The sequence below is a fragment of the Thalassophryne amazonica genome, chromosome 8, assembly GCF_902500255.1.
Source record: "Thalassophryne amazonica chromosome 8, fThaAma1.1, whole genome shotgun sequence".
NCBI lineage: Eukaryota > Metazoa > Chordata > Actinopteri > Batrachoidiformes > Batrachoididae > Thalassophryne > Thalassophryne amazonica.
This window is the reverse complement of record NC_047110.1, coordinates 102,907,023-102,931,812: the sequence shown is the minus strand read 5'-3', so window position 1 is coordinate 102,931,812 and position 24,790 is coordinate 102,907,023. Positions and strand designations below refer to the sequence as shown.

The 24,790-nt window shown below is 45.1% G+C and overlaps 2 protein-coding genes across 2 annotated transcripts in view; one reads left to right on the top strand and one right to left on the bottom strand.

Annotated features, from left to right (window-relative positions):
• immp2l (inner mitochondrial membrane peptidase subunit 2) overlaps window positions 1-24,790 on the top strand; it is a 355,846-nt gene that overhangs the window by 256,914 nt on the left and 74,142 nt on the right. The window lies entirely within an intron of this gene.
• On the bottom strand, window positions 15,128-17,904 carry LOC117516209 (leucine-rich repeat neuronal protein 3-like). Its single transcript, XM_034177127.1, has one exon. It carries the CDS (start codon window positions 17,537-17,539, stop codon window positions 15,437-15,439), a length of 2,103 nt encoding a protein of 700 aa, XP_034033018.1. The 5' UTR covers window positions 17,540-17,904; the 3' UTR covers window positions 15,128-15,436.

Below are 24,790 nucleotides of genomic sequence, written 5' to 3'. Positions count from 1 at the left end.
CCTGCCTGCAGCACAATTGCCTGCTTGGACATCTCAATAATGTACTTTGTTTTTGATGTTATTCTGGTTTTCTGTTTTCTGTTTCTTCAGCTTGTAAAAACTTTGTAAAAGCCTCGTAGCTGTTAGAATGTCCTAAGCAGGGGGTCACCCCTCTGAGTCTGGTCTGCTTGGAGTTTCTTCCTCAACATTATCTGAGGGAATTTTTCCTTACCAATGTCACCTGTGTGCTTGCTCTATGGGTCTGGTAAGGTTAGACCTTACTGGTGTGAAGCGTCTTGAGGCAGCTTTGTTGTGATTTGGCGCTGTATAAACCAAATAAGTTGAATTAAATTGAATTGAAATTGAATCACCTCTTAATGATTCTGAGCAGGGAGCTCATTTGTAGAGCTGGGTTTAATTCCCAGTCAGGCTGTCTGTCTGCATCCTTGGACAAGGCACTTCATCTGCATTGTCCCAGTCCACCCAGCTGAATCTAATAGACTGAGGAAGTAACCTGTAATAGACGGGCATCCCATCCAGGGGAAGTCATAGACTTTAATCCACTTCATGCTACAGAATCCAGGGATAGGCACCGGCACCAGTTCAGTTTATTTATACAGTACCAAATCACAACATAAATTACCTCAAGGCACTTCACAATAATCATGTCTAACCCTACCCACTGCATGATATTGACAACAGTGGCAAAGAAAAACTCCCTCAGGAGCTTTTTTTTTAATTACAGGGAAAAAAAAAATCTCAAGCACACATGATTCAGCTAAACTACCATTATTAAAATAACAATGCATAACAAAGAAATGTCAAACATGCAAAGACCGAAATGTTACAGAAAAGTAAACCATATACATATCGAACCCACTGGTCACAACAACCTCATGGTTCCAAAAACATTCAAATGGCAAAGAGCAGAGTCCCTTCCATGGAATACTAATGGCTATTCAGTGTTTCATTCCCCTTTTCCAAAACAAAGACATAGTAGGACGTGCTCCAGAACATTCTTCTCTGAATCATGTCCTGCATACATTCCAGAGTTCCTCACCACCAATGGGTCTGAGGTCCTATATAGGACTACTTCTTCTTATTCTTCTTCTTGACTACATGCAGATAAACATAGCCTCTGCTCCTTCTATACCAGCTTCCCACATACCCATCAAATGTTTAAAGTATTTTCACACCTGCTTGTTGCTGATCACATTTGTGCTTTGTGTGCATTTGATCCCATCAGAGCTCAGAACTGAAGTGGAGTCATGCCTGATTAGTAAGTGGCTGGAAGACCGCTTGGGTGCACCAGGTGCTGTGTGTGCACGTTTTCCCATGTATAACTGGCATTCCCAAATCCCGATGCAGATCTGTACTAGATCTGCTGTGGTGACCCTGAGCAACCTGGGGGCAACCAAAATACAAACAACATGCTACTGACCCCACATTTCCCAAGTGCTACCTACTGGTTGAATCTTTTTCGCACACCTGGTCGGATAATAATCATAGCTGAATTTTCATTATATTGAAGTTGGCATCCAGTATTTCCATAACTCATAATGTAATGAACTATATATGACCTTGTGGGGATTTCATTTGCCTTTATAATGACAGTTGTTTTATTTGAAAAAACCCTGATGGTGTAATAATGTGGCAGATCCGAGTCCTGGTTTCAGAATAATTTTTGAGTCTGGATTTAATTTCTCCTGTCAGATGTTGTGTGTGCTGCATAGAAAACCTTCCTATTTGACAGATTCTCTCTTAATCTGCCAAAACACATGGTTTGCAATCTCAGTAGTGAGTAATTACTCAGCTGGAGGAGCTTTGGTTGAATATTGCTTCAGCTGAATGGAATAAACCTGTTTTTATTTTACTTTGATGCAAAGATTCCACAGCAATGAACCATTTGCTGCTTTCAGAGTTCACCTGTGGTTGAACCCAAATGCACAAATCCTTTAGAAGAATCTGACATTTCATTGATAAAATCCTCACTTTGTCATGCAGCTGCTCTTCCAAATACCCAGAATGCACTTCACTGTGAAGGGCTACATGGCACCGGGCTCATGAATGAACTCAGGTGTGTGTGTTATCTTCTGCAGGAGAGCACATCAGTAACATCACTGGGCTCTGTCTTCCTCCATCCTGTTTCAGACTGAAACTACTTTGTCCTGGTTTTGAGGAACATTTGTCTCTTCCACATCCTTGCAGTTCGATGTGAGGCATTTAACAAACGAGCCCAGTAGTTGCTGAGCTGTTCCTGCAAACCCAGCAGTGTCTCTCTAGGGTCACACAGGAAAGAGGTTGGTTTCAGCGCAGTGTACTTGCTGACCTGTTCACTACCTGCTTCTAATGGGTCATATTTTAACTTCTGTGTCGGTGACAAATGGCCTTGCTCTAAAAGCCCTGTCCAAGGTGCTGAAACTCAGTTGATCTACGACTGAGTCCCGTTGATAAATGCCTCCCATCAGTTTGCACATGACGCCGATTCATCACCTTGCTGAAGCTTGTGTTGGGAATCCATATTGGATTTTTAATGAAAGCGAATATAATGCAATTCAAAGTCAATGGGTTTGCCAATGTCCCCACAATTACACAAACACAGTTACATACACAAACACGGTTACATTCACACACAAATAAATTACCTTGCACCCACTTAAAGCATTGTACCATTTGCAAAGGTATTGAATTTCCCTCATGGTTCTAGAGAAGCTCTGCAAATGTGTTTTTTCTGCAGGAGATCTCCCACTTCTGCTCCCATCTATTCAAACAAAACCTTAACAAGGTTTTTGAGGACCAAGAGCCTCTTTAGTGCACATGTACCTGATCAAAGCAAGACTGTCTGTTTCAGGAATGTTCTTTGACTATCCCTGTTACACTGGCAGCATTGTAGTGTGTTCTGCACTGTTCAGTCTGTAATAGGTGTTTACTTAAGTCCCCTTCTCACTTTCACAGATTAGTGGAGCATATACGAGGTCTGTCCAAAAAGTAACGGACCTTTCTATTTTTTTCAAAAACTATATGGATTTGAATCACGTGTGATCCAAGCTTGAACCTTCGTGCGCATGCTTGAGTTTTTTCACGCCTGTCGGTTGCGTCATTCGCCTGTGGGCAGGCTTTGAGTGAGCACTGGTCCAGCCACCTCGTCGGATTTTTATTGTCAGGGAAATGGCTGAGAGACTGCCGTTTTGCTCCATGAAATTTTTTTCAGAAACTGTTAGAGACAGCCAGTTGGAAACCATTCGAAAGATTCAGATGGATTTCGGTGAAGATTCTGTCAGCGTCACACGGATTAAGTAGTGTTAAAACCTTTTTAAAGACGGCCCACAGCGGCGGAGGGCGCACGGCGCACCGAGCGGCCATCGACAGGCTGGAACGACCAGATCATTTCTAAACTGAACACTGTGTTGATCCGGGACATTGTGTGACTACTACAGAAATGGCAAGAGAGCTGGACATAGCACTTTTGCGGCACATTCCACTGTTACAGGAGATTTTGTAATGAAAGACGTGTGGAGGATTTCGCGCGTCGGCACGGAGCTGTTCATGGCGCGCAACAAAAAAAAACACCTCCGTGTTGGAAACCATTCAGAAGATTCAGACGGCTTTCGATGGCTTTTCAGTTGAGTGAGTATCCGAGAAATTGTGTAACAGCTGGACATGCCACAACATGTCCTGTGAGACTTCCAGCACGGAGGTGTTTTTTTGTTGCATCCCAGAAGCTTACAGTTTTAAACCTTGTCCATACCTTAGAGCAGGGGTGGGCAACTTGTTCCACAAAGGGCCAAAAGGGTGCAGGTTTTCTTTGCAGCCACTGACTCCACCAGGTGATTTCACTGATTAATATCACTTTGAGCAGATGGAATCAGTTAATCAGTGAAATTACCTGGTGGAGTCAGTGGCTGCAAGGAAAACCTGCACCCTCTTGGCCCTTACTGGAAGAGGTTGCCCACCCTTAGAGGGTCTATCAAGGTATCCACGGTGAACGGGTCACTGTACCACGGTCTTGTTTGAACTGTGACTAAACTTCAACATGTTTGAAAAGTTCTTTTTGTCCATCACAAACTTTGATATGTTTAGGTAATTCCTTGCATTTCCATGGCTCCTGAAACACCATACATACTGTGACATCACCAGGAGTTTTTCCAGAAGCGCTACCATTCTGCAAAAGCTTCTACAGGCATACCTCTGTGTCTATGGCTATGCTATGGTTGCTTTTGCAAGTACTGCATGGTACAAGCCCACTGCTTGACCAGGACGTTAGGCCTTCAAACCACATGTTAGAGCAATGCCGTGAGCAACTTTTACCATGTTTATAGACTGAGTCCAGCTTTGACGCATATCCGTGAAAGTGAAAACATGAGATTTACTTGTGAAAGAAAGCTATGCATGTATCATAGATCCAGCGGCTTCTGTCATCACCAACTCATCATCAGGTTGTGTGTTTACCCTGTTTGTTGCCTTCTATGTTCGGAAAGTGTAGTGACACGAACCCACAACAGGGGGCGCAAATGAACGGTCAATAGATGAGCCAAAATATAACAATTTAATGTTGTGAATGTGCACAACGAACATACAGACAATCACAGAATATCATAACAGTCAATACACAGAGGTGACGTGTGGGCAGGCTCGAGGATAGAAGACGTCTGTCCTGAGAAGAGCCGGAACCACACGATTTCCGCCGCCCCAGAACCTGGTGAATACTGGAGCCGCCAAGTCCCGAATTCCCAGGTGATCACCGTCCCCGACTGTCGGATCTGGTACTGCTGGCGAAGAACAAAGACAGTCAAGTGTGGGTGTGTGTACACCCAGTAACAACAACGGTGGGAATGCCACCTCCACCTCTCACTCAACACGTTGCAGTGGTCTCAGAGGAAAAGGAGCGCCGTCATGCACAGCCTCCACCAAAACGACCGGTTCTCCTGCAAACACTCACAATCACAGATTTATAAATCTCAAAAAAAGGCTGAGAGTAGTACCTCCTATGAAGTATGATATCTCGGCAACGAGGTGGAGATGACGTCTGGTCTTATGGAGTGAGATGATGTTGAGTAGATGGGTGACAGCTGTCAAGAGGTAATGAGCGACAGCTGTCACCCCCGGCTGTGTCCATGGCGGCAGCGCCCTCTTGTGCCTGAAGCCCGCACTTCAGGCAGGGCGCCCTCTGGTGGTGGGCCAGCAGTACCTCCTCTTCTGGCGGCCCACACAACAGGACCCCCCCCCTCCACGGGCGCCTCCTGGCGCCCGACCAGGTTTGTCGGGGTGTCGGCGGTAGAAGTCGGCCAGGAGGGCTGGATCCAGGATGAAGCTCCTCTTCACCCAGGAGCGTTCTTCGGGTCCATACCCCTCCCAGTCCACCAAGTACTGGAACCCCCGACCCATCCGACGGACGTCCAGGAGACGGCGCACCGTCCAAGCCGGCTCCCCGTCGATGATCCGAGCAGGAGGCGGCGCCGGTCCGGGAGCACAGAGGGGTGAGGTGTGGTGAGGTTTGATGCGGGACACGTGGAAAACCGGATGGATCCGCAGTGAAGCCGGGAGTTGGAGCTTCACTGCGGCAGGACTGAGGACTTTGAGGATCCTGAAGGGGCCAATGTACCTGTCCTGAAGTTTTGGGGAGTCCACCTGGAGGGGGATGTCCTTCGTGGAAAGCCACACCTCCTGCCCGGGCTGGTAAGCAGCGGCCAGGGATCGCCGGCGGTCTGCATGGGTCTTCGCACTCGTCCGGGCCTTCAACAAGGCAGAACGGGCGGAGCGCCACACCCGACGGCACTTCCGCAGGTGGGCCTGGACCGAGGGCACACCGACCTCTCCCTCCACCACGGGAAGCAACGGGGGCTGATACCCCAAACACACCTCAAATGGGGAGAGGCCGGTGGCAGAAGACACCTGGCTGTTATGCGCATACTCGATCCAGGCCAGATGGTTACTCCAGGCCGTCGGGTGCGCGGATGTGACGCAGCAGAGGGTCTGTTCCAAGTCCTGGTTGGCCCACTCTGCCTGTCCGTTCGTCTGCGGATGGTACCCGGACGAGAGGCTCACGGTGGCCCCCAGTTCCCTGCAGAAGCTCCTCCAGACGTGTGAGGAGAACTGGGGACCACGATCAGAGACGATGTCGGAGGGTATCCCATGCAGACGGACGACGTGGTGGACCAGGAGGTCTGCTGTCTCCTGGGCTGTTGGGAGCTTCGGGAGGGCCACGAAGTGGGCCGCCTTGGAGAATCGGTCCACTATCGTGAAGATGGTGGTGTTGCCCTGGGACGGCGGGAGGCCCGTGACGAAATCCAGGCCGATGTGGGACCAGGGGCGATGAGGCACCGGCAGCGGCTGGAGGAGCCCTTGGGCCTTCTTATGTACTGCCTTGCCCCTGGCACAGGTGGTGCAGGCCTGGATATATTCCCGGACGTCGGCCTCCATAGACGCCCACCAGAAGCGCTGCCGGACAACTGCCACGGTCCTTCGCACCCCTGGATGACAGGAGAGCTTGGAACCGTGACAGAAGTCCAAGACTGCAGCTCTGGCCTCTGGTGGGACGTACTGACGGTTCTTCGGACCGGTTCCAGGGTCCGGGCTCCGTGCCAGGGCCTCCCGGACGGTCTTCTCCACGTCCCAGGTGAGGATGGCCACGATAGTGGACTCCGGAATGATGGGCTCCGGTGGATCCGACAGCTCTGTTTTGACTTCGTCTTCGTGTACCCGGGACAAGGCATCCGATCTCTGGTTCTTGGTCCCGTGGCGATAGGTGATCCGGAAGTCGAAACGCCCGAAGAACAGTGACCAGCGGGCTTGCCTGGGGTTCAGCCGCTTGGCGGTCCTGATATACTCCAGGTTCCGATGGTCAGTGAAAACCGTGAATGGCACAGACGCTCCCTCCAACAGGTGTCTCCACTCCTCAAGAGCCTCTTTCACCGCAAGGAGTTCTCGATTGCTGACGTCATAGTTCCGTTCAGCCGGGGTCAACCTGCGGGAAAAGTAGGCACACGGGTGAAGAACCTTATCGGTCTCTCCGCTCTGGGACAGCACGGCTCCTATCCCTGAGTCAGAGGCGTCCACTTCAACCATGAACTGGCGGCTAGGGTCGGGCTGCACCAAAACTGGCGCAGTAGAGAACCGTCGTTTCACCTCCTTGAACGCGGCTTCGCACCGATCCGACCAGGTGAAGGGGACTTTTGGAGAGGTCAGGGCTGTCAGGGGGCTAACTACCTGACTGTAGCCCTTAATGAACCTCCTATAGAAATTAGCAAAGCCGAGGAACTGCTGCAGCTTCCTACGGCTTGTTGGTTGGGGCCAATCTCTCACCGCCGCAACCTTGGCCGGATCAGGGGCGACGGAGTTGGAGGAGATGATAAACCCCAGGAAGGACAAAGACGTGCGGTGAAACTCGCACTTCTCGCCCTTCACAAACAGTGGGTTCTCTAACAACCGCTGCAGGACCTGACGTACATGCTGGACATGGGTCTCAGGATCCGGAGAAAAGATGAGAATATCGTCCAGATATACGAAGACGAATCGGTGCAGGAAGTCCCACAAGACGTCGTTAACCAAGGCTTGGAACGTCGCGGGGGCGTTGGTGAGGCCGAACGGCATGACCAGGTACTCAAAGTGACCTAACGGGGTGTTAAATGCCGTCTTCCATTCGTCTCCCTTCCGGATCCGAACCAGGTGATACGCATTCCTAAGATCCAGCTTAGTAAAGATTTTGGCTCCATGCAGGGAGGTGAACACGGAATCTAACAATGGCAACGGGTATCGGTTGCGAACCGTAATCTCATTCAGCCCCCTGTAATCAATACATGGACGAAGTCCGCCATCTTTCTTGCCCACAAAAAAGAAACCTGCCCCCATCGGGGAGGTGGAGTTCCGGATCAGCCCGGCAGCTAATGAGTCCCGGATGTAGGTCTCCATTGATTCGCGCTCAGGTCGTGAGAGGTTGTACAGCCTGCTGGACGGGAACTCAGCGCCTGGAACCAAATCAATGGCACAATCGTATGGACGGTGCGGGGGAAGGGTGAGTGCCAGATCCTTGCTGAAGACGTCAGCAAGATCGTGGTACTCAACCGGCACTGCCGTCAGATTGGGAGGGACTTTGACCTCCTCCTTAGCCTGTGAACCGGGAGGAACCGAGGATCCTAAACACCCCCGATGGCAGGTTTCGCTCCATTGAACCACCACCCCAGACGGCCAATCAATCCGGGGATTGTGCTTCAACATCCATGGGATGCCCAAAATCACGCGGGAGGTAGAAGGAGTCACAAAAAACTCAATCTCCTCCCGATGGTTTCCAGACACTACCAGAGTTACTGGTTGTGTCTTGTGTGTGAGTAAAGGGAGGAGGGTGCCATCTAGTGCCCGCACCTGCAATGGCGAAGGAAGCGCCACCAGAGGGAGCCCTACCTCCCTTGCCCATCTGCTGTCTAGCAAATTCCCTTCTGACCCCGTGTCCACCAGTGCTCGGGCTTGAAGGGTTAAATCCCCACTCAAGATTGTGACTGGGAGTCGTGTGGCAATTTGTGTGTGTCTCACTTGAATGGTTTGACCCCTCCTTAGCCCAGTCTCTAAGGGCGGTTGTTGTCGTTTTGGCCGTTTGGGGCAGTTTCTCTGTGTGTGCTCAGTTGAGCTGCAGAGAAAACACTCTCCACGGATCAGCCTCCCCATTTTGGCCCTGTGCGTTTCCCTAACAACGTCAGCAGGGGGAGCTGTTGCCCCACAAAGCTCTGCGGCTGTGGAGCGTGGGGAGGGCGGCGCCTTATCGAACCCGGAAGGGAGAGGGGCGGCGCGTATCCGGTCACGTCCTTCGCCTCGCTCCCGACGGCGTTCCTCCAACCGATTGTCTAACCGTATAACGAGATCGATAAGCCCATCTAAATCCCGCGGTTCCTCCTTAGCTACCAGCTGCTCCTTCAGAACCAACGACAGTCCGTTTACGAAGGCGGCGCGGAGCGCAACGTTATTCCAGCCGGACCTCGCAGCCGCGATGCGGAAGTTGACTGCATAAGCGGCTGCGCTCTCGCGTCCCTGTCTCATTGACAGCAGCACAGTTGAAGCGGTCTCTCCTCTGTTAGGGTGATCAAACACTGTTCTGAACTCCCCCACAAACCCAGTGTATGCTGATAACAACCGTGAGTTCTGTTCCCAGAGCGCCGTAGCCCAGGCGCGTGCTTTACCCCGAAGCAGAGCAATCACATAAGCTATTTTACTAGCGTCTGACGCGTACATGACGGGACGTTGTGCGAAGACGAGCGAACACTGCATAAGAAAGTCCGCGCACGTCTCCACACAACCTCCGTACGGCTCGGAGGGCTTATGTATGCTTCAGGGGATGGTGGGAGGGGTTGTTGAACCACCACTGGAACGTTTATATCCTGCACAGGGTCGGCAGGAGGACGAGCCGCAGCAGCGCCCTGAGCACTCGCCGCCATCTGTGCGGAGAGAGCCTCCACCCTGCGGTTCAGGAGGATGTTTTGCTCAGTCATTTGATCCAACCGGGCCGTAAAGGCGGTGAAAATGTGCTGCAGCTCACCAATCACGTCTCCTGCAGACGCCTGCGCTCCCTGCTCTCCCATTGGTCGTTCAACAGCCGGATGACGCCCCTCGGAGTCCATGACGCTGGCCGAGATATCCTGTTGGGAAAGTGTAGTGACACGGACCCACAACAGGGGGTGCAAATGAACGGTCAATAGATGAGCCAAAAAGTCACAATTTAATGTTGTGAATGTGCACAACGAACATACAGACAATCACAGAATATCATAACAGTCAATACACAGAGGTGACGTGTGGGCAGGCTCGAGGATAGAAGACGTCTGTCCTGAGAAGAGCCGGAACCACACGATTTCCGCCGCCCCAGAACCTGGTGAATACTGGAGCCGCCAAGTCCCGAATTCCCAGATGATCACCGTCCCCGACTGTCGGATCTGGTACTGCTGGCGAAGAACAAAGACAGTCAAGTGTGGGTGTGTGTACACCCAGTAACAACAACGGTGGGAATGCCACCTCCACCTCTCACTCAACACGTTGCAGTGGTCTCAGAGGAAAAGGAGCGCCGTCATGCACAGCCTCCACCAAAACGACCGGTTCTCCTGCAAACACTCACAATCACAGATTTATAAATCTCAAAAAAAGGCTGAGAGTAGTACCTCCTATGAAGTATGATATCTCGGCAACGAGGTGGAGATGACGTCTGGTCTTTATGGAGTGAGATGATGTTGAGTAGATTATTACCTCTTGACAGCTGTCACCCCCGGCTGTGTCCATGGTGGCAGCGCCCTCTCGTGCCTGAAGCCCGCACTTCAGGCAGGGCGCCCTCTGGTGGTGGGCCAGCAGTACCTCCTCTTCTGGCGGCCCACACAACATTCTATTCTTTTTATGTCCTGGAAAGTTACCCAGGTCACATCGGTACAGTTGCTGCAACAATGCTTCCAGTATTTAGCTCTGAGGAGAATTATTACTTAATGGTGTTTATTTCAGTTGCATGAATGTTTGCTGAGTGCGTCTGTGCCTGAAAGCAGTTAAGCAGTCACAGTGGAGGGCAACTGGTTTATTTATTTATTTTTTTTATTTATTTTGAAGACATCTTGTGACTCATATTAGAGACCTCTTCAGTTTTCCAAACTGATTTTGAGCCACGGATATTTAACACTCCCAGTTTGGTTGTTCACATATTGATAATTATGGTTTGTGTGCTGTCACTTTCTCATAATCTGCCTCTCATTGTCATTAGTCTATTAGATCACTAGGTATCGAACCTTGTGGAAAATGAATGCCACATACAACCATATTTTTGTGACTGATGCAGCAGGAGCTAACACAGGTCCTGTCGGCAGAACCAGAGGATTTGTTCAAGCGGGACTGAATTTACACAGCTTTTGCAATCATAACAGTTCTCTGCAGTAACTGTTAGACTGTATCTTGCAAAAACTGCAATTGACAGTTGTTGAAATGTGCCATAGAGCTCTGGTTCTTAAACTGGCGTCCCTTCCCAGTGGGTTGCCAAAGATCACAGGAGGCATGCTACATAATATTTGTTAAAGTTCATTTTTGTCAAAACAAAGACAAAAAAAAAACTGGAATTAATTACTTTACTGAGGCAGGGCATTGACCTTAAAGTTTGTCAAATCTCAGCCACATGGGGCGTGTAGCCAGTCCCAAGGCCAGATAAATGAGTAGGGTTGTGTCAGGAAGGGTGTCCAACATAAAACCAGCCAAAAACAAAGATCCAGAGTACAAATCGAATTTCCATACCAGATCGGTCGAGGCCTGGTGCTCTTTCCCAACAGGGTGCCGATGGAAATTGGGCTACTGCTGAGTAAAGAAGAAGAATAGGAGGAAAACGTGTCCAGAGAAAGTGGGAGAAGAGAAAAAGTAGAAGGGTAGAAGTGAGAGTCAGGAGTTTGAATGTTGGAGGTATGACTGGTAAAGGGAGAGAGTTGGCTGACATGATGGGGAGAAGAAAGGTAGACATATTATGTGTGTAGGAGAACAAGTAAGACTAGGAGGTTCAAGTTGTATCATGGTGAGGACAGGAAGAGAAATGGTGTTAGGGTCATTTTAAAGGAAGAGTATGTTGGAGGTTAAGCGAGTGTCTGACAGGGTGATGAACGTGAAGTTGAATTTGAAGGGGTGATGATGAATATCAGTGCATATACCCCACAGAGCACTACAGATGCAAGGTTTGCTCTGAGAATACTGATGGAGAAGTATAGCGAGGGTTAGAAGGAGTTACATTGTGTGTTTGTGGATTTAGAGAAAGCTTATGACAGAGTTCCTTGTGGTATTGTATGAGGAGGCCTGGAGTGGCAGAGAAGTATGTGAGAGTAGTGCAGCACATGTACAAGGATCATGTAACAGCAGTCAGATGCGTAGTAGGAATGACAGACTCATTCAAGGTGGAGGTGGGATTACGCCAATGATCAGATCTGAGGCTTTTTTTGTTCACAGTGGTGATGGACAGGTTGACTGATGAGATCAGACAGGAGTCCCCATGGACTATGATGTTTGCAGATGACATTGTGATCTGTAGTGAGAGTAGAGAACAGGTTGAGTCTAGCCTGGAAAGGTGGACATATGCTCCGGAAAGAAGGGGAATGAAAGTCAGTAGGAGCCAGACTGAGTACATGTGTGTGAATGAGAGGGAGCCCAGTGGAATAATGCAGTTACAAGGAGTAGAAGTGGTGAAAGTAGATGAGTTTAAATATTTGGGGTCAACTGTCCAAAGTAATGGAGAGTGTAGTAAAGAGGTGAAGAAGAGAGTGCAGGCAGGGTGGAGTGGGTGAAGAAAGATGGCAGGAGTGATTTGTGACTGAAGAATAGCTGCAAGAGTGAAGGGGAAAGTTTACAAGACAGTAGTGAGACCAGCTATGTTGTACGGCTTAGAGATGGTGGCACTAATAAAAAGACAGGAGGCAGAGCTGAAGATGTTGAGATTCTCTTTGGGAGTGATGAGAATGGACTGGATTAGGAATGAACATATGGGAATAGGGTGAGATGGAAACGATTGACGTGCTGCGGTGAGCAGTCGGGAGCAGCTGAAAAAAGAAGTGTGATTCGTGTGGATGGGGGGATCTCCAAGGAAAAATTGTTGTCATAGAGAATGTTGGTTCAGGAAAGACAATTGCCTCTTTACGTCGCTTAAAATCTCATTTCCTGCCTTTATTGTTTGTGGAGTTTATAATTTCCTTTCACACTGTTGTTTTCAAAGGATTAAAAGGTCTTCTCCAAAAGTGCTGGAGTGACAAACCCATTTGTTTTCACTGTACGTCGAAGATGAAGGCATGAATATGGAAAAAAGTGATTGGGATTTTTTTTAAATGGTTATTTTTCTTGGTTGTCCAGTTTGATGTTTGTTGCACCGGTGGTTTCTTTCTATTGTGGTACATTCCAAATTGTCATCTTGGCTGTGCTCACTGTTTGTGCAAAGCCTCTGATGGATTTTTGGCTCTTTTTTTCAGCTTCAAAATGTTTTGATTTTCTTCTATATACAGTTCTTTAGCTGTTGTGTTGGCTGCGCTTTTTTGGGGAAGAAATCGAGACGCAGGGCACAAGTGCATGTTCCCAGATTTGACTTGACTTAGCATTTAAACAGTCTGATAAGAAACTCCTGTCAATCACATGCTTCGGTAGTTTTGCTCATAAAACACTGAGTGCTCTGATACAGTAGATGCAGGGCTTGATTTACTAAAGGTTTGTGTGTGCAAAAACATGCACAAACACCATAGCTCCTGCAACAAAAAAGGAAAAAACTGCATGCTGATTGCATTCTGCACAATATTTAAAATAGGGCTTATTGTCTACTTAACATGTTTGCCTTCATTCCAATGCAGTTTGGGGTGTGTCCACCTGAATGCCCAAAACTGTGTGTTTATTATGCAAATAGGTGAGGTTTCCACACACAACAGGATTTATCAAGGCTTAAAGAAAATTCAGGGGCTGAGATTACATCTGTGATTTTGCATGTTTGAAACTTTGGTGCTAACTTAACCAGTGTTGCGTGAAAATGCAGACGTGTAAATCTTATTCTAACTCATTCCCTGTGAGCTATTTGGGTATGCATTTCTTTATTGTCACTCAGTCTTCTTTAACACAGAAAACACCACAATTAAACATTAATTTATAGTGGCCTATTTTTTTTAACCAAAGTGAAACATCTGCTGCTTAAATAAATAGAAATGTGACATTTTTAATGTATTTCTATGTAATCATAGTATAAGTAGATCATTCTGTGCTTGTCTGTTCAGCACAGACCCTGTGCGTGGTTGCGTATAGGAGCTGTCAGCATTCAGCATCACGGTCATATACAGCTCCGTGGACAACATGGACAAGAGCAGTGGACAGCCATCTTCATATAAAACACAAAAATGATTCTGATCATGCGATTATGTGACACTGAAGAGAACACATTGTAGAAACACACATTTGAAGATTGTCTTCTAAGGGCAGCAGTGCTGAATTTGGGCTTGTACAAGAGCAGACAAATCATTTTCACAGCACGTTTATTTTTGATTTGGTGAATGTTCAATAAATGGGATTTTCAGTTAAAATACCTGCAAGTGGCTGATTGAATTTCACTTTCTGCCTACAGCCATTAACACAAAATCCTCATTTACATCCCGCTTTCTACGTCACGTAACCACCCGCTGTCACATGCACAGTTATTCTTAGTCAATAAATTCCCTTTGGCTGCTCCCTTGTTTTGTCACTCGAGGTGTCCACAGCAGATCCAAGGTGGGTCTGCGTGTTGATTTGGCACAGGTTTTATACTGGATGCCCTTTCTGATGTAACTCCACATTACATGGAGAAATGTGGCGGGGATAGTGTGTGAACCAAGAACCTTCTGCACTAAAACCAAGCACAAAGTTATTCTTAGTAAATCACCAAAAAAAATGCATAAAAGTTTGGAAAATCCACACAATTTAGTGCACTTATTATGTGGGATCTTCTTTAATCAGGCCCTTAATGATTTGTGTTCTTTAACATATTTACATATAATGCCACATTCGGAGGAGGAGGAGTAACAGGAAGACAGAGGACAGGAAGGAGAGGAACAGTAGTAGCCAATAAACCAGTATTGATCAGTATGTCTTACTTTCACTTTTGATACTCTGTGTGTTTCTTATCCTGTGTGCTGCTATACAATGCTGCTGGAACCTCATTTTCCCTGAGGGGGTCTTCCCAAGGGATCAATAAAGTTCTATCTAATCTCTTTCCATGTAAATTTTCTGGTTTTATACTGAAGACGTTACTTGGATGAGTTCCAAAGGATACTGAGCTGAAAATAATTATTGTTGGTTGAGAATAAGTGCTAATCTACTTGCCTTGAATATTGTCACCCCTTCCTGGATGATATAGATTTTGGTTTATTTCTGTGGCGTTCAAAATATATTAAAAGGCATGTGTCAGTGTAAAAGTAACATTCAATGTTTTAAATTTAAAACAGAAAAGATTTTACTTCCAACACACCACACGGGTTTAATGAAAAATGTATTTGTTCATAAAATTGTTTACATTGTATTCAGTTTTATTGTACACTCGACTAAATTGTTTTCTGCAATAATAAATGTCATCTGCACTTGGCACTGTTTAATGTTACACAGCAAAGAAAAAGCTTCTGCAGCCATCAAAGCCGAGTCCACCAGGATTTTAAGACCGTGTCATTTCTGTGCTGTGCTTTACTCTAGTCGCACTGCATGGATGAGCAGTAGCCATGTGGATTATAATCAAGATATCAGCCTGTGTAAGCTTCTTATCATGGCACAATTTGAATACAAAATAGTCTCTGCTTTTAGCCGGTTATGTAAATGTGTATGAGTTTTTCCTCTGATGCCACCTTGCCGAATTTCGGAGCAAAATGTTCCATCCGCGGTTAATGAAAAACGGGCATGTGAATGTCATTGTCCAGTGTCCATCACGATTCATGTTGTCTTAATCCCAAATTGCCTTCACAGACGAGGACATTTGTTACACGGAGTCATCCGATAAGTCTATTACCGTTGCCTTCACCTTGTCTCCAGACGTGCCAAACTCCAGGAAAGACAAGGAAAAGGAGGAATGAGTGGGGATCACTGGGGTTTCAGCTGAGTCAACTACGAGTTTCCTGTAAAACACTCGGTTGTACAAAGAAGTGTAGATAACAGAGCAAGCCATGGCGAGCACGATAAAAAATACAGCACAAGCAGCCATCACGAAACTGTCCTGACTCTCACTTTTTGACACCTGGACTTCCTCTTCATTTGTAGTCACATTGACACAGTCCCTGCTGTGCCCGCGTTGTACCGCCGTGACCTCGACACAAACCTGATACCGAGTAGACGGGTTGAGCTCTTTGATGTGGTACTCTTTGACATCAGGTGGAAGCCTGGCTGTGAAGGCCACCGAGAGCCAACTTGCATCGCCGAAAGCCGCCCACTTTAGTTGCGATACCAAACCACCAGAGCATTCCCAGGAAAGCGTGACAGAATATGACTGGACAGATGTGATGGCCACGTGTAAAGACTGGTTTGAAGATTGGGGAAAATAACCATCCACCACCACGGTCACAGATTTGAGGTCTGCCCCAACTAGATTGTGAGTGATGCAGGTGTATGAGCCAGCTTCCTGCTCTGTGCTGTCGTAAATGTCCAAAGTTCCCTCGGGGTGCATATAGTATTTGTCAGACACGGTCCCAGGCATAAACCGCTCGCCCACCGGGGTCACCCAGTAGATCTCAGGCTCTGGTTCACCAAACGCTCTGCAGTGCAGTGTCACTGAGCTCCCTTTACTAACATCAACACGATCTGGGAGGCTCCCAGGTGAGATCAGAGGAAGGCAGATGTCTGCCATCTCCCTGAAATGCACCCGTTGGACATGTTGGCCTTTGTACTCTGGAGGTTCCACACAGAACAGTGAGTCGGGCTCCATGAAGCGAAGACCAGTTCTGTTCATGTTGACCCAACGTATGACGCAGTCGCATCGGATGGGGTTACTGTGCAGACTGATCTCTCGCAGTTTGGGCAGGGCCTCCACGTTGTTCTGGTGAAGTGCACTTAGAGCGTTGCTGTTCAGCATCAGGGTCTCCAGCCTGGGGAGCTTGTGGAAGGCTCTGGGATGAATGTAGGAGAGTTTTGGGTTGTTGGTAGCCTCAATTTTTGTCAGCTCAGGCAAGTTGTTGAGGGCAAAACTGTCGATGGACACAAGTTTGGGCATGCTGTTAATGCCCAGCTCCTTCAGATGCATCATGTTCATGAAGTCACTTCTCTGAATCCTTTCAATGGGATTCTTATTCAAATCCAAGAATTTCATGTTCTCGACACGCTTCAGAGCTGTTCGAGGGACTTGGCTCAGCAGGTTGTCAAAAAACGAGATACTCTCCAAGTTCTCAAGACCAACGAGAGCATTTTCAGGGATTTCAGTCAAATTCATCCTGGCCAGCACAAGGCTGCGCAGATTGACCAGTGGTTTAAAGTTCATGTCTGAGAGCTCTAGGATAGGGTTTTCTCCCAGCATCAATATCTCCAGGTTGGAAAGTGGCTGGAACCATTGACTGTTGATGCTTGTTAGGCGATTGGAGTTGAGATGAAGCCTCAGAAGCCTCCCCAGTCCCTGGAAAGCTCGGGGGCTGATTGAGAAAATCAGGTTGTGGTTGATGTAGAACTCCTCGAGACTGGGCAGGGAGGCGAGGCAGCTGTCAGGAAGTTCCTGGATCCAGTTCTCTTCCATGTGGAGTGACAGCAGCTGGGGAAGAGAGCCCAGATAAACATTGCTTACAGAGGAAATGTTATTCTGAGACAAGTCAATTTCAGTGATATTGTCCAAGTACTCCAAAGTTTTCTCCACGCTGACGATGTTGTTTGTCTGCAACAGCAGTATCTGTGTTTGTGAAGGGAGTCTCTCCGGTAGCACTGAGAGGCCCAGGTCATTACAGTCCACAGTAGCTGCCTCTGTGTAAATGGAGCTGGGTGAGAACCAGGGTCGTATCTCACATCGACACAGTGCAGGGCAGCGAGCGGCCCCCGCAGAGGCCGGAACAAAAGCAGCCAGAGACAGCTCAGCCAGCAAACAAGCCACGACTGCTGTCTCCTTCATCTTGGCCCTGTATTCCCTTCAGCCCGTAATTGGCCCTTATGGAGTCAGCTGTTAGCACTGTTAACTTCACAAATAAAAGCTCATTTGTTACTGCAGCAAGACAGAGTGGATTTCTGCTGACGCCTGGTCCCCAAAGCCTCGGCCCTGTTGTCTTCCAGCTCTTGGCAAAGAGAGGAAACCTTTCAGCTCAGCCCGCACCAGGTTGTCATGCAAGCTGGATATGTCAAGGTCAATGTATTCTACAGAGAGTGACGCTGTGCAGCAAAGGAGCGGCGGAAGAATGCTGCGGCGCCGACTAGAGACGGATCACTTTGTCTTCTATCATTATTATCCTCAGTCACTGTCACTTGTGTCAGTTTCCATCTGTAGAGATGAGAGACAAAAAAAGGGGCACCGTATAAATAGAGTGATTGCAATATGAAGATACGTTGACATTTAGCAATACAAAGACTTACGACTTCTCAGGTTCATTTGATTTCGCTGCTTCCCATGTACCATCAAAGTCACGAGGTGTCATTAAATTGATCTCATGTGGATTCGTCAGGTTTGAATCAGGTTCACTCAAAGCAATAAAATAAACTGTCACAGAAAAGAAGCCTCTGAATTTATGCCCCACAAATGTGTGGAGTCAAGAAATAAATCCAAATTTGTAACTGTCTTAGGGGTCATTCATCATTTTCAAGGTAGTACAAAAATTACAATAAATAAATAAAACAAAATAAAAATATATATTTATATTTTTTATATATATTTTTTTATTTATATAGCGCCAAATCACAACAAACAGTTGCCCCAAGGTGCCTTATATTGTAAGGCAAGGCCATACAAAATACAACGTGGTACAAATAAAATTCAGCCTCAGTGCTTAAGAGGTTTTTTAAAGTAATTTTACCAGGATTTATAGTCAGTTTATGTTCTTCTTCATATGGTTTATATATGGTTCTATGGTTTCTTGTGTACTGCTGTTCATGTCTCCGTGTGTCATCAGCAGTTTCCTTCAGGATTAATTAAGTCTTCTGGTTCTGATTCTGAAAACATGCAACTTTTCAATACTTGCCTCCAAGCTCATTCAAGGAAAATGTTGATTTTGACACAGATGAGTCCAACCTTTTCAGCAAACATGTTTTGTGTTCGGTTAATATCGTCAATAGTGTTGTTATTACCTTTTCTGCATGCCTTATTAAATAAAACTGCTTGTGTGCAGAAGCCAACCTTTTTTCCAAAATAATTGAGTCAATATCTTGTCACAAATTGAAGCAAAATGTAATAATAATAAATACAACATGAACATTTAGCATGACTAGTAATACCTTAAAACAGTAGCTCCTAAAGTGTGTGTGGTGGGGGGGCTGGCAAGGCAAATGAATTTGGTTTGTTAGAAACAAATTGTTTGCTGTAACATTTTATGTACTCTGCAACTGCGTTGCTTTTTATGGTACACTAAGTAATCGGAACAGTTAAAATATTTATATTTGGTTAAAATATTACATATATATGTATTATATATGTACATCATTTTTCTTATTGTGTACCTTTCTGTGTGTTTTGACAGTTTAGTTTTTTGAACAGCTTTTGGGCTGGAAACCATAAGCTGTATCTGGCAACAGTAAAGATGATCATGCTTGAGCTCTGTTGGCAGAACATGGACAAGTTTGTGAGAAATAAGTAAAAATTAAGACACATAATGTATGCCACCTTTAATAATTTCATTCTAATTTATTGCATTATTAATTTTGTTTTGTTAAATAAGAAGCTTTCATTTTGTTATTACAATATTTAAAATAAATTCCAGTGGAGTTTGGAAGCAAAAGACACAAAAGTGTTCATGTGAGTTGCAGTTTTTGGGGGGGTTGCTGCAGAAAACATTTGGGAGCCAAAACTTTAAAACATAATTGCAAATGTTCTCTTGCAAAGTGGAAAATTTAAATACTGGACTCACAATGTATACACATTCAGTAAAAATGACTGATCAAATCATTTTTTTGTTAAAGATGTAGAGGGTGTTCCCCCAAAAAAGTGCCACAAAAGGAAAGCCATAGAAAATCTATACACTTTTGGATACTGATATCTGTCATATGTCATCTTGAAGCATATCTCAGGGAATTTTATCCCTGGTGTTCATTTCTAATTTCACCTCGGCTTGTAAGAGTTTTGGATTTCACAATATGTGCACGATTGATTTAGTCTCAAAGTAGAATTCCAGCAGTTTGGCTTTTTGCTCGATTGTAAGCGGCATCCTCATTGGATCGGTCTCACACTACAAAAGAAGAAATTCCTCACATATACCTTGATGTCTGGGAAAAAACAAAGAACAGAATTCAGATTAGCCGTTGCAGAATTGGAGTCAAATGATTTTTTGGCACTTTGTTTGAGACATCATTGTGATTGACCCTCCCCTGCTCCCTTGTGGAACATTTTGTACCACCTTGAAAATGCTGAAAACAGTGGAGGAGCCCTTTAATTAAGTGTTGCGTTGGTATCCTCCAGTGGCACATGCTGATCAAGTTCCCCACCCAGTAGAAGCGGCACTTTGCCTTGAACTGATACATGCTGTGGAGTCTCCAGAAATATGTCACACAAGCTCGCTGCAGGTCTTCTGCTCCGTGCATTATTCATGAGGCGCTGATTCAACGTTGTTGGTACAGGTGACAGGTCTACAGCAGGATTTGCCTGTGTCAACTGCACATATTGATGTTTTGATTAATTTGTGACCTTGAGTGCCGAAGCCACTGATGAATGTATGACAGCAGACAAAGCTGTCAGTAAAGGCTGCAGGAGCCGACTAGTGATGGGGACGAGCAGCGACATTTCATGCATACATTAACTTGTTTTATGGAAGCCAGATTTGGGAAACCAAAGGAAGTTCCTCGCTCACTTCATTACCTCTCTGCTAAGTAGATTTCCTCAAGCAAAGGTCGAGCTGCTGATTGCAAAATGTAGTTGACAAAGTAATGATCATGCAATGGACAGATATTTCAGCAAGAGTCTGATTTTTAAATTGCATTTCCTTTTGCCAAGAGAAAGGTAATGAAAGGCACCAGACGGGTGCAAACGCTGCATAATCTGCACACAGAGATATTATGTTTATTATGAACTGAAAACAATTATCAGCAATACACACAGTGAGCTTCGAGTATAGGTCGTGAGTTTTTTTGTTTGTTTGTTTGTTTAATAGTTTGGGATATACAGTCCTCTGATTTATACTCCAGTGAAATGTATACAAAATAATAATAACAATAATAATTACTTTCATTCTTAATAATAAAAATTATGGCTATTTATATTGAACTTTTATGTTGAACTTTCTAAGGAATCAAATCGCAAAACAGAATAAACTGCAATAATGAAAGACTAAATGGCAATAATAAAAAATGCAACAATGCACAAAAATCTCAAATTATGGAGCTGAAAATAAAGAAAATAGGTGTAATTTATACTCTGGTGTGACTTGAATATGGGTTTTTCCTCTTCAAGAGGCATTTTAACAGGTGCACTCTGTGCGACTGTTTATTTTGTTCGTCTTTCTCTGTCTCTTTTTTTTAGTCTTTGTGGACACCAATTGATCACAAATACTTTACCCATCAACATATGGTTTTGATCACTTCTCTACTAGTAGACATAGGGGGAGATGGTGGTTGGCTGTGTTTTGCTTGACCTTCACTATGACCTTTGACCAATCTGTATCAAACATTAACCATCTGGAGATGATAACCCAAGAAATATTCTGACTAAGTTTGATGAAAGTCCGTCAAGCTGTCTTTTAGTTATTTTGTTCATACATCCACACATGCACACACGAGCGATTACAGTACGCTGCTCGTACGGTGGTGCACAGGGTAAGTGTAATGTAAGCAGAACAAGAAAAGAACCTTTCAGGATTTGTTTTAGATCAACTTGGACGTATTGGCGAGTGTGGTGGCAGACGTGTGCAATGGTGCGGGTCACTTAACAGCAGGGGTCTGTGGGATAAGAGTCAGACTACCAATACACAGACCAAGGTTGGATTTCAAGTGTGTGTTTCAGATCATCTGTTTGTGTCCTTGTACAAGACACATCATCTGCATCATCCCAGTCCACCCAGCTGTGAACGAGTGCCAGCTTTGTCTAGGGAAGTAACCTGTGATGGACTGGAGTTCTGTACAGGGGTTGTCTGTACTGTATATGGAAATAAGCACCGTCCAGATAGACCTCAGGGTCTATTGTCTTTGGGGTCCAATGTCAAGGTCACTGTAGTGTACTTTGTAAAAATTTTGTGAGCACAGTTACGTCTTTCCTAATTGCGTGATTGTGACCTCTTGATTATGTTAGGGCCCTATCATGACAATCTCTGGTGCATGTTGTAAAGTTCATAGCACATGTGCATTTGAAGCGTGCGTTTTCATTATAATCAGTCAGATTGTAGTTAACCATTGCATTTAAGAGCAGTGTGTGCTCAATATTTTGTACATCACTATTTAGATGGTGGGCTCTGTAGGTGACAGTGGTGGGCACAGTTCTGCTAACCGCTAATTAGTGAAGCTAACATTTTTCAGCTAACTTTGAAAACCAGAAGCGGACCAATTAACTTTCGCTAAATTTAATTCCGATAACTTTCAGTCCGCTAATTTTTTTTTTTCGTTGTTGTTTTTTGCTGGCATAGAGATCAAGCTGAATGGTCAGAAACATCTGTAAAGCCTAAAATCCTACATGTTAATTCCTGTCATTCCTGTCATGACGCTCCTGTTATAAGACAGTGATTGTAGCGCAGTGATAAAACTTCCGTCCAGTAATCCGAGGTTTTGTAAATTGCAGGTTTGAATCCCGCGGCATTTATTTTTTATTTAACCAGGATTATTTAACCACAGGGTTCTATATTGTGTCCTCTTTTATTTATTATTGATATCAACCCAGTAATTTTCAGAAATTATACAACTGGTTTTTATTTTATTTTTCTCCACATCAGCAGCGCGATGTGGTGCAACACGTTCCAGCTGTGTTTGTACACACGCACGAGCGAACATGCGTTCCTCCCGACAGCAGGTGGAATGTTTTGTGGTTCCCCATGTCGTGTTTGGTTCATGGATTTTCTTCCGGTTTCCGTGTTTTTCGTGTTATGCGTGAAGGGGCCCTAAGAGACTGCTGCATGAGACCCTGAAAACTTGCTTAAACAAATATTCCAAATATTCAGTGTCTGGTACGTTGAACCTGCATGGAACTTCATAAACACCAACCGAATTTCAAACATTTTATATTACTCTGGAACAAACAGTGCTGTAAAGGACAATAAGCAGGATGTTAAAGAGCAAACTTCAGTTTCCTCCAGAACAACCTGAACATGAAGCGATTGTGGCTCTCAGCGATTCCCCACCCACTTTAAATAACGGTGAACAACCTGAGCTTCTCGCAGATTTACATAAAACAAACACAATAACAATGTCTATAAACCCAGATCATATATTCACAAAAGTTTTAGGCACAATATACAAAGAGTTTTATGTTGGGATGATGTTATTGTTGTTGTTTGTGTGCAGCCTGATCAGACAGTCTCAATGCGAACTCTCTCTCAATGCGGGATTTGAAAATATGAAAGTTTGCTGGAAGGATGTACAGAACGATGAAATTTATCCTGACAAACACAACTTACACTTGTGGGGGGGGGAAAATTATATATAAAATACCCTCGGCCATATGAGCATTGTGTTCTTTATGATTTGCAGTTGTTTAAGTAATTATTAGGTTCCAAAAACTGAGTTTGCAGCTAGCAACCAGACTGTGATGTCACGGTGCAGTTCTACTCTGGTTGGCTGTCACCCCCGCCACTCAAAAACTAAAGTGAACAGATTTAACACTAACATCTGCTAAATGTCTTTTAAATCACTTCAGACGTGTTATTAGGTTCCAAAAACGGCATTTTCAGTTTTAGAAGTATTTATTTCTCGCTACCGTTTCCATAATATATGAGAAACATGTATATAAACACACAAAATGAAGCAGTTTTGGAGAGACCAGCCAGTGACGTCACTGTACAGCTCTTCGTTGATTGGCGGTCACTCCCGCCACTCAAAAACAAAACGGAAAAGGTTCACACACAATATGAGTTTTTAACCTCTCAAAATACCTCTTAAAATATGTCAAGGTTAGCCATGTTTGAACTTGTCCAAGGTCTGTGTCCCACGAATTTTCCCTGTGAATTTGAAGACTGTGGCAGTAATAGAACTGAAGTTATGCTGTACACAGACAGACAGACCCCAGGTCTTTGCAATACCCGATGGCCATATGTTGGCTTTAGGTAAAAATGTAAAAACAGATATCAGCGATAATACAACATAATTTTCCTTTCAGTTAAGTATTTATTGTTGCTCTCGCTCCTTGGCGATGCTTTTTCTCTCTCTCTCTCTTTTTTTTTTTTAGCACTCAGCCATCTGTGTGAAATTCCACAAAGTGTACATCCAAGCTGCTCCATAACAAGAACGTCAGTACAAATTAATTTTCCATTACTGCACACAACTCTCTTCATTTAGTCAATATATATGTAATTAGGTATATTGAATGGGCTTTTTTCTCCATATTTGCATATTGTTATTGTTGCACAGTTATGTCCTGTTTGCAATCAGTCTTTGCTTGTTTTGATGAGCTCATCTGCAGCTGATTAAAGTCATTTTCAGGCGTCGCTGTGAGGATGCCACGATGCTCTTCAGATCTTGTTTATTATTTGAATGTTTTGCTTTTTGTCATTGCTGAGTTGTTTTTTTTTTTTTTTTTTTCTTTTTTGCACCAACCAGCTTATGTAAAGTATTTAGGTAAGACCAAAAACAACTTATATGCTAATGAAGCGAGCAGGGTTTGAATGTTAAATGGACTGTTTAATAGCGGTTGCTTTCGCTTGTAGTGGAAGAGTCGTCTTGGGAGATGCTGCTGTGCGCTCACTTAATTTGGCCTTTTTATTTTCACTGTGCTCACACACATGCACATTTCTTTCATATTACTTAACACACGCAGAGTCTGCAGTGGATTCTTCATTTTGTCCTGCGTGTGCACATCGCCGCATAAAGTGCAGAAAGGAAATCGCAACCTTTGACAATATGTAAAATATAACATGGCAAGACACTAAAAACAAACGCAAACCGTGCAGATTGTGTTTGGTTTACGTGTCCCTTTTTTATCAGACATCTGTATTATGTAAATGAAGTTGGCTGTTTTTATGGAACTTGTAGAATACCAGCTTTTGTGTTCGTCTCGTTCTCAGCAGTAATAAAGATCATATAATTGGTG

Bases quoted from the DNA above. Each gene is read 5' to 3' on its own strand.
- LOC117516209 (XM_034177127.1), bottom strand. From the start codon at position 17,539: ATGAAGGAGACAGCAGTCGTGGCTTGTTTGCTGGCTGAGCTGTCTCTG.